Genomic DNA, 10949 nt, shown 5'->3' on the forward strand with positions numbered 1-10949 from the left:
AGTAGTACCCCATATGGTATTGGCGTCTGTTGGCAGTGAACTCGATGGCCGGGCCGTTGCCATTACATTGATCGGTGAAGAGGGTGGACGAGTTGAGGACGTTAATGTCGTTGTTCGACCCGGCTACGCCGAAGTAAGCATGCCAGATCCATAGCCGATGGTCAGCGACGGCTTCGAGGACCATCGTCGGGTGGCTGCCCTTGTATCCACTTGTGAACTGGCCTCTCCACGCCGTCGGACAATTCTTCCACTGCCAGTGCATACAGTCGATGCTCCCGAGCATCCCAGGAAACCCGTGCGCCGTCTCGTGCATCTGCATCAGACCCTGGCAATCAGTGGCAGTCGGCTTGCGCAAATATGTGTCGCCATAAGCCTCTACTATCCCCCGGCAAAAGCGCTTCAGACAATCGCGGCCTGTAGAATCCCCGCAGTGGAGGTACTCGTCGAAAAGGTCCGCCGTGGTGCCATAGGCCAACTGACGGAGTGCAACCGTGCACTTTTGCAATGGTGTAAGGCCGGGTTTGCCGATGCCGTCCTCCCGAAACGTGAAGAATTCATCACGTGAAGACAATGTCCGAACAATGCTGAGAAACAGGTACCGCGACATTCTAAATCGGCGCCGAAAAACAGCCGGGCCCCATCGCGGTTGATCGGCAAAGTAGTCTTCAACCAGACGTGTGTGAGCTTCCGCGTGGTCGCGTCGGATATACGACCTATGTCGAATAGGTCTATGGACTTGCTCAGAGGCCGCTGCCGCTGCCGCCTGGCGCTGCATCAACGCATAGCAATGCGTCATCGCCGTTTCAACGACTGCATTTAATGCTATATCTATGCTATTACTGGACTCATCAGAGGAACTAGAACTATTGGTGTCGTCGCCGGGATTCATATTGGTTGGATTTGTGAGAGAGAATATGTAGAGGTATGCACAAATGAATGACAAACGCTCTTTAAATAGAAAACCAAACCGCGTGCCATCGTCCGCGACCTATCGTCCGTGTACGCCACAATGGGGAGGACGATGGCGCGGACGATGCCTATCGTCCGCGGCCATCGTCCGTGTACGCCACAATGGGGAGGACGATGGCGCGGACGATAGGCATCGGGCGCGCCATCCTCCGCGCCCTTAGTATCGGCCGCGACGATCGTCCGCGACCTATCGTCCGTATCCGCAATGGGCGCGGACGATCGATGGCGCGGACGATGCGCGCCATCGGGCGTGCCATCGTCCGCCCATTGCGGATGGCCTAATGTTATAAAACTTTTTAAAAGTAGGGTTTTTTCCAAGAACTTTAAAATTGACAAATAATATCACGAACTTAACCCCAAGTTTGTTTTTTCCCACGAATGAAAAAATTTCCCAAATAATATTATGATACGGATTTTTTTCGTAATTTCTCGACATCAATTTTGAGAGTTTCAAGTTTTACAATATTTTAAGATAGTTTTTCTTGAAGCACACCATCCAAAATTGTTCTTCAATCTATTAAAATAACATGAATTTTTTCATTCGTGGAAAAAAACAAACTCGGAGTAAAGTTCATAGAAAAATCCGACTTTTTAAAGTTTCATTATATTAGATGTCAATATCCCTTATTTTAAAGATTAGCATCGTTTACTTGAAGGATATGATTAGATCCCTATTCTTATTTTATTTGGGTGTAAACATATTCAAACAATAATATACATAAAAAATAATGTTCCATTGATGACCATTAAATTGTTAATCTCTCAAGATAAAAAAAAGTTCCGGTCTATGTAACACTGAGATCCGATCGATACAAAATTTTACATTGTTAACTATAATAATAAAAAAATACTATCACCCATACTATATATCTCGTTGTTGGGACCTACAAATTAGCACTACAATGAATTGATATATAATTCATCATTTGTTTTATCTTCAAAAGATTTTTATGTTTCGAAAAAAAGTGTGTATGGGCCGATACAAAAGTGAAAATTAAAGTCAACTAAATCCGAATAATGGAGTGGCATTTTAGGAGAGGGCATAGACCTAACTACTTAAAAATGTTTGGTATCATTCCAACAAAAACTTTCATATTTTTAGAACATCATTAAAACTGATACTAAAACTAGACATTCAATAACATGTATCCATAAAAGAAATTAAAAGGAGGATTCAATTCCTTCATTTGACTTAGATTGTACAACAAACAATTTTCGGCCTGTCCCTTTGCATCAATGTTGGTAAAGACGCACCGGCAGCCCTTTTTGGGGCTCCGGCATCATATCTCCCTCGACCTTCTCGTTCGGGTCGACCACTTCCCATCGGTATTTTTTCACGACGTTGTGAACAAAAGCCAATATTGATATCCTTGCATACTCTTTTCCCGGGCACATTCTCAGCCCTCCTCCGAATGGCACATAGGTGTATGGAGGAGGCGCCTCTCCCTCGTCGTACCTCGACGGGTTGAACCTCTCTGGGTCCTTGAAATATTGTGGGTTCATGCTTGTCGTGCTCACAGTCCAATATACCTACAAATCACACATTTCATCAATTATTTGTCTCACTCAAAATATACTTATAAAATGTATACAATCTCTTTGACTCGAAGTAACAAGCCCTAATAATCAATTACCTTCCAACCCTTGGGGATAGTGTAGCCAGCATAAGTAAATTCTTCAATCACTTCTCTAAATGTCCCTTGCAATGGAGGAACCATTCTCATTGTCTCACATATCACATTCCATGAATATTTCATCTTTGCCATATCTTCCCAATCCAATGGCACTCCTTCCTTCTTAGCCGCCGCAATCGCCAATTGCTCTGAAATTTTAAATAATTCAAAATCAATTCAAATTTCATCATATATAACAAATAATTTTACAAGTAAAAAATAGTCATAAATGTCATAAGTTTTAATAAAAAAAAATAAAGTGATTGAAACATTATTAGTAAAAAGTGAGACTTTGTACCTGCACGAACTCGTTCATAAATATCGGGGTTCAGTCCCAAATACTTCATCAAGAAAGTCATAGTTGTCGCGACAGTGCTATACCCGGCGGTCAAAAGCCCCATCATCTTATCCGCGATCTCGGGCTCAGGCATGGACTTCCCGCTCGGGTCAGACGCCACAATCATATGCGACAAGATGTCGTGCAGCGGCCCGCCCTTAGCCATCGCCTCCTTCTTCTCCTTGATCACCGCGATCAGCTCCTTCCGTAGCGCCGCCGCCGCCTTGTTACCGCGGTAAAAAATAGTCCCAGGCAAATTCAGCATGATGCAATGCATCCCCACCGTGACGTCATCAAAGTTCTTAACAAACCGCGCGATCCGCTCCGGGTTATTTATCCCCAAAAAAAACTGGCACGCGATGGTTAAAGTAATTGTTTTTGACAGCGGGTAAAACTCCACCACTTTTTTACCGTGGCAGTGAATGTGCAGCTGCTTTTGGGTGATCAAATCCATTCCCGCCAGATATCGCATTAGGGCTTCCGGCTTCAGGAATCCGGGCTGGCGAATCGCCTTCGTCTCGTCGTTGTCTTTGGAAGGCAGCAGCGCAGCCGGCGGCGGCACGGCGGCGGCGGATTTAGGCTTGTAGGAGCGGAAGAGGTGCTGCATTGGATGGGGGCGGAATGCGGTGAATAATTTCTGCTCGTTGGAGAAGAGGAATTTGTGGCCGGTGGGGCCGCAGATCACGGCGGTTTTCTCGCCGAGGATTTTGGTTTTGAAGATATCCGGGGAGTATTTTCGCATCCGATCGCCGACGAATTTCTCCGGCTTGCCGAAGAGGAATTCGACGCTCTCGCCGAGGATTGGCCAGCCGAAGCTACCAGGTGGCAGTGTGGCGTCGCTGGAGCTGCGGCGGAGGAGGAAAAATGTGAGGGCGATGAGGAGAATTGAAGCGGCTAGGGTTAAAAGCTCCATAGCTTGAGAATTGAAGGGAAAAGAAGAGGAAATGGGTTTGGATTTGTGTGAAGGGGAAAGGGATGATTATATATGAGTTTATGAGTGGAGATTAGGGAGAATGAGATGATTAATAATTAATTGTGGGATAATTAATTGAATAATTAGTAATGGCGGTCAAATTTGGTGAGCCGGTAGAAGTAGCGTCAGCGTTTCCTTTTGGTGCTTGATCGGCGTGCAGTGCGGAACATGGGGAAGAAGAAGCTATTTTATTTCTTAACTGCGTCATTTGTTCTCTTTTATTTTATTAATTATAGTTGTTATTTTATGGCGTTCTACCAAATAAATGTAAATAAATGGTATTCACTCCACCCCACCTAACAAAACTACTACTACTTCTTCTTCGTTATTAGGAATCTCAATTTGCATTTTGGTCCATCCACTTTCGATTCATTTCGGGTCATCTCATAATAGTAATTCATTTCATATAGTACATTTTATTACTACTACTATAAAACTAGTAAATAAATATTACACTGACGTTCCACTATTTTTTTTCTACATACTTATTTTCTAAAACTAGTGCCGAACTCCCAATTCCAAATCATGGATGGAGATGGTACTAATACTAATTAAACTTACTATAACAACAGGAAAAGACAATAAGAAACTGGTCGTTTATATTTCCACAACTTCTTTTCCTTTTACGGGAGTATATATCTAAGATTATAAGATTTCAACTTTAATTTACGATTTATTTAAATTGAAATACGGTTTGGGGAGCCTAATACGTTTGGAATTAAAATAAAAAAGAGTATATTACTGTGAAACCAACCTAATAATTAACTAACCACTAACATGATCCATTAGATGAATATCTAGACGCCTGGAATTTAAGAAAACATGTTGCATTTTCTATATGGTTGATGCATAATAAGGTAAAAGAAATTAACACACACACGTTTTTAATTAGTTTTTTTTAACATATACCTTCCTGTAATTTGTCAACTTCTCCTCACTTCATCCACACTATATTCTTCTTCAATTTTTTTCTCATTTTTCCTTACAGTTAATCCATTATTCTCAATTTCTTCTATCCTTTTCAATTTATTTGATGTTTAGTTTAATTATAGTCTATTTATTATTTGTAGTTTGAAGTACTTAATTTGCACTTACAATATTATGATTGTTCATATATGAAATTAATTAAAAATATTAGTATACGTAACTACGAAAGAAGAGAAATTAAAAGAACAATATGTGAGACAATGAACAATAAGGAATTGTATGACAAGGACTAGAATTGTGCTTGTAATAGAATGAGAATAAAGTGGGGTGGTGACAAGTCAAATTAATTACGGCTAAAATACTCTTAAAAGTTTAAAAAAAATATGGATGGTCTAGTCATATGAATATATATTGTGGATTGCGGTCTAATTATTATTTTAAGAAACATGCAGTGATAATCGCACATAATTGTCCGTACATAATCGAACTTTTTTTAACATGTTACTTTGAAAATCGATTTATAAACATTAATGGATTTAAAATAAATTTCATACTAATCATTTTGCAACACTTCGATAAGATTTTGGAATTTTAGCTTAAATAAATGTATAGTTAAGAAAAAACTTATTTTTTTACATAATTAATTCAAATCAAGGTCGAAATCATGTTATAATTTGACATAAAATTTATATATCATTTCTTTCTTATTGCTATATATAATACAATAAATAACATAATTAATTTTTGAGTAAATTCAATTAAATTTAAAAATTTAAGTATATTGCGTACATGTACAATTTATGTACATTTATCTTTTCCCGTTACCCTGACTCAAAACAACTCAACGACCAATAACGGATTTGCTAAATGTTAGCAAAAATAATGAGTTTTAATGGAATATACTATTCCCTCCGTCCCACCATAACTGTCACTCTTTTCCATTTCGGTCCGTCCCACAATAATTGTCACACTTCATTTTTACCATAAATGGTAAGTAGGTCTCACATTCCACTAACTCACTTCATTCACATTTTATTATAAAACCAATATAAAAAAGTGGATCTCACATTCCACTAACTTTTCCAACCAACTTTTCTTTACATTTCTTAAAATCCGTTCCCACAATAAGAGTGATAATTATTGTGGGACGGAGGGAGTATTACTTTTTCCAAGTTTCTTTAAATCACATACTGTAACATAAGGTGAGTTAGAATGATAACTAATATTTCGGGTGATAACCTAATAACCTTTTATTTTATAGATGAAATATATTATTTTTGCTAAAATATCATTTTATACAAGCATAATATTATTTATATTAATATAATTTATATACAGACATAATATCATTTTATGGAACATAAACATTTGATACAAACATAAATCATTTTATTGATAACAAGTATCATTTTATACATGTTGAAATAATATCATTTTATTGAGTATAAATATCATTTTTAGCAAAAATTATATATATTTCGTTCATAAAATGATAAGTTATTAGGTTATTACCATAAATATGGGTTATCATATGATCACATCCCCTATAACATATACTGCATCCGTCCCACAAGAATATGCATTCTTTCCTTTTTATTCTGACCCACAAGAATATGCAATTTCTAATTTTGGAAACTCTTTACTATCTAATGAGATGTGACTCATTCTCCACTAACAATGCTGTAATAATGGAGTGCTCATTTCAGTTGGAAGAAGCTCGGCTAGAAAGGAGTTCGGTAAGCTCGGCTTACCGAGCTGGAACTAGCCTGGAACTAGCCGAGAAGAAGAAGGCAGAAGTCGGTAAGCTCAGCTAGAAGGGAGCGCGGTAAGGAAGCTCGGTAAGGAAGCTCGGTAAGGAAGCTCGGCGTTGAGCTGGAATGAGCCGAGGAGGAAGGAGTTCGGTCTTGAGCCGAGGAAGGAGTTCGGTCTTAAACCGAGAAGGAAGAAGCAACCTAGCCGAACTAGCCGTTGGAGCAGCAGTTAGTTAGCTGAGATGTAGCGGTTATTCTTCTTGCTTTCTTGATTCTTCTTGTAGTTAGTTAGTAGCAGTTGCTACTTGATTGTAGAGCTTTAAATAGCTCACCGTGTATGTAGTTTAGAGTAGAGTTTAATCAATAAAGAGTTTTCCAGTTTTCTCTCCAAGATTATCATCTTCAATACTCAAAGTGTGAGTGTGTGTGTTTTCTGCATTGTGTGATCTCATACAACAGTGAGTGTGTGTGTGATCTTATTGAGTGTGTGAAAGCCTTGTGTGTGCGAATCCTAACAAGTGGCGCCGTCTGTGGGAAGGGATATTGAAGCTGATTTGCAGAGGATCAAACGGTTTCAGAGATGGCAGCAAGGCTTGATGCAGAAAAGTTCACAGGCAAGAATGATTATGGCCTGTGGAAGATGAAGATTAAGGCGGTTTTAATTCAACAAGGCTTGGCGGCAGTTCTTGCAAAACCAGAGGAGAAAGGAAAGGCTCCAGTGCTTGATGAAAAAGCTCAGGCAAAGATGGAGGAGATGCAGCTCAAGGCACATTCTGCAGTGATTCTGTGCCTTGGAGATAAGGTCTTGAGGGAAGTTCAAGAAGCCAAGACTGCGGTGGAGATCTTGGACAAGTTAGATGAAGTTTACTTGGCCAAATCCTTGGCTAACCGGCTGTATCTCAAGAAGAGGCTGTATGCCTATAGTTTTTCTGGAGATAGGTCCATCATTGAGCAGCTAGAGGAGTTCAACAAGATCATTGATGACCTGGGATCTGTTGATGTCAAGATCTCAGATGAGGATAAGGCCATTCTCACATTGAATGCCTTGCCTAGCTCGTATGACCAGCTAAGTGATGCAATTATCTATGGAAGAGATAAACCTATCACCTATGCAGAAGTCTATTCAGCCTTGATGGCCAAAGAACTCCAGAAGACAGCCAACAGAGGCTCTGCAAGCTCCAATGTTCAAGCTGCAGAGGCCTTGAATGTGAAGAAGTTCAAGAAGCAGAACTTCAAGAAGAAGTTTGAGGGCCCTAAACCCTCAAGTTCTGATGCTCAGAAGGAAACCAGAGCTTGCTATTGGTGCAAGAAACCTGGACATTTGAAGAAAGATTGTCATGCATGGAAGAGAAAGATGGCCTCTGAGGGACACAATCAATCTGATTGTGTGGAGAGTGCTGATCCCCCGGCTCAACTCATGAATATCAGTGATAGTGGGGTCAGTCATAGGTGGATAATGGACTCGGGGTGCAGCTTCCATATGTGCCCCAATAGAAGCTGGTTTCATGATCTTCAAGAAGCATCGGGTACGTTTGTTCTTGGTAATAATCACATTTGTCAGATCAAAGGAATAGGGAAGGTAAAGCTAAGCCTACAAGATGGCTCTATAAAGATCCTAACTGGGGTGAGGTATATTCCAGAAGTAAAGAGGAACCTCATCTCATTGGGAATGCTGGAGCAGAAAGGGTTCACCATATTGATGAGTCAAGGAAAATTGTTTGTGAAATCTGGAGATGCAGTGATGATGGAGGCTGACAGAGAGCATATTCTCTATTATCTGAAGGCTAAGGCTGTTGATGGAGAAAGCAATGCAGTGTCAGATGATTCCATAATGCTATGGCACAAGAGATTGGGCCACCCAGCTGAAGGAAGCTTGAAAGAACTCATCAAGAAGGGTCTGATCTCTGGAGATTTCAACAAGATGGACCCCTGTGAGCAGTGTATACTTGGAAAGGCTAAGAAGGCACCCTATCCTACAGGTATTCACTCTTCTACAGCCCCTTTAGACTACATACATAGTGATCTTTGGGGGCCTTCACCGGTGTGTTCAATTGGTGGAGGAAAGTATTATCTAGCTATCATTGATGACTATACAAGGAAGTTGTGGGTATATATTCTTAAAGAAAAATCTGAAACACTCACAAAGTTCAAGATATGGTGTAAGGAGGTTGAGCTAGAGAAGGGTAGAAGTGTTAAATGCTTAAGGACAGACAATGGCCTAGAGTTCTTGTCTGCTGAGTTTGATCTGTTTTGTAAAGAGAAGGGTATGAAGAGGCACCAGACTGTTCTTGGTAATCCTCAGCAAAATGGTGTTGTGGAGAGGATGAATAGGACAATCCTAGAGAGGGTGAGGTGCCTACTTCTTGGGTCTGGTTTGAGCAGCAGATTCTGGGGTGAGGCTGTGTATACAGCAGCCTATCTCATCAATAAATGCCCATCTACTGCCCTGAAATCTGAAACTCCTGATTACATGTGGTATGGAGCTCATAGTGACTACTCAAAGTACAAGGTGTTTGGGTGTGTGGCCTATGCTCATGCTAGGCAAAGTAAGCTTGAAGCTAGGGCTCTGAAATGTATCTTGCTGGGATATCAGAGGGGTGTTAAGGGGTATAGGCTCTGGTGTATTGAGCCCGGTAAGCAGAAGGTCTTGGTGAGTAGGGATGTGGTGTTCTTGGAGGATCAGATGCCATACCTGAAAGATAAGCTGGACTCCAGTGAAGATGAGGGTGATTTCTTCAAGGTGGAGCCTGTGGGGGTTGGCCTAGGAGCAGGTGGAGTTATTGACTCAGGGAGTGAGTCTGATTCAGATAAAGAAGAGGCTCCAACTCAGGGCAACCAGGCTGGTGAGTCTATATCAGACTCTATCAGAGACTATCAGCTTGCAAGGGACAGAGTTAGAAGAGAAACAAGGCCACCAACAAAGTTCTCTGATGTTGTGTATTATGCTCTGTGTGCAGCTGAAAGTATTGATGGTGCAGATCCACTCACATATAAAGAAGCTATGCAGAGTAAAGATAGAGAAAGATGGATTGAAGCCATGAATGAGGAAATAGAGTCTTTACTCAAGAACAAAACATGGATTTTGGTGGACAAATCCAAGCTGAATACAGATGGAAATGAGAGGAAGCTGATCAGTTGCAAGTGGTTGTTTAAAAAGAAGGTAGAGACCACTGATAAAGACAGAATCAGGTTCAAGGCAAGGCTGGTGGCTAGAGGCTTTACACAGCAGGAGGGAATCGATTTCAATGAAGTGTTTGCACCTGTTGTGAAGCACACTTCGATTAGGATTCTATTGGCTGTGGTGAATCAGCTTGACTGGGAGCTACAACAGCTTGATGTGAAGACAGCCTTCCTCAATGGAGATCTAGAGGAAACTATCTTCATGGAACAGCCAGAGGGCTATGTGAAGATTGGAGAAGAAGGCAAGGTGTGCCTGTTACAGAAAAGTCTTTATGGACTTAAGCAAAGTCCTAGACAGTGGAATAAGAAGTTTGATGCACAGATGAAGAAGATTGGCTTCTCCAAGTCAGAATATGATGATTGTATTTACATCAAGAAGGCAGGCAGAACTCTCATTGCCTACCTATTACTCTATGTGGATGATATGCTACTTGCAGGGCCTTCTATGACAGAAATTCAGAAAGTTAAACAAGATCTGAAGTCAAGCTTTGAAATGAAGGATCTAGGAGAGTCAAGGAAGATCATAGGCATACATATTCAGAGAGATAGAGGCTGCAAGAAGCTGTGGATGCTGCAAACTGACTATATTGAGAAAGTTTTGCAGAGATTCAAAATGGAAAATGCAAAAGCTGCATCAACTCCTCTGTCTCAGAGTTTTAAGCTTTCAAAGGAGCAGGCCCCTAAAACTAAGCAAGAGGCTGATGAGATGGAGGCTATCCCTTATGCTAGTGTGGTTGGAAGTGTTATGTACACTATGATTTGTACAAGACCAGATCTTGCTCATGCTATCTCAGTGACTAGCAGATACATGGCAGACCCGGGGAAGGAGCATTGGAATGCTCTTAAGTGGATATTGAGGTACATGAAGTCAACTAAGGACTGGGGGATTGTGTTCAATGGCTGGGAAGGTGAATCTGAGGAGGTTGTGCAGGGCTATTGTGATGCAGACTATGCTGCAAACCTGGACAACAGAAAGTCCCAAACAGGTTATCTTTTCACCATGTTTGGAACTGTAATCAGCTGGAAGTCAGGGTTGCAAAGTGTTGTTGCTCTCTCAACAACAGAATCAGAGTATATAGCTCTCACTGCAGCTGTACATGAGAGTTTTTGGATTCAGGGAGTGATTTCTGACTTTGGTT

The 10949-nt window shown here is 40.9% G+C and overlaps 1 protein-coding gene across 1 annotated transcript; it reads right to left on the minus strand.

Moving 5' to 3' along the window:
- Positions 1–2022: 2022 nt before the first annotated feature.
- Positions 2023–4099, minus strand: LOC121783185 (beta-amyrin 28-monooxygenase-like). The gene is made up of 3 exons (XM_042181175.1): positions 2941–4099; positions 2604–2791; positions 2023–2499 (listed from the first exon to the last, which is right to left on the minus strand). The coding sequence occupies exons 1-3, from the start codon at positions 3890–3892 to the stop codon at positions 2203–2205; spliced, it is 1437 nt and encodes a 478-aa protein (XP_042037109.1). The 5' UTR covers positions 3893–4099; the 3' UTR covers positions 2023–2202.
- Between the last annotated feature and the right edge of the window lie 6850 nt (positions 4100–10949).

This window comes from Salvia splendens, chromosome 21, assembly GCF_004379255.2.
Source record: "Salvia splendens isolate huo1 chromosome 21, SspV2, whole genome shotgun sequence".
Classification (NCBI taxonomy): Eukaryota; Viridiplantae; Streptophyta; class Magnoliopsida; order Lamiales; family Lamiaceae; genus Salvia; species Salvia splendens.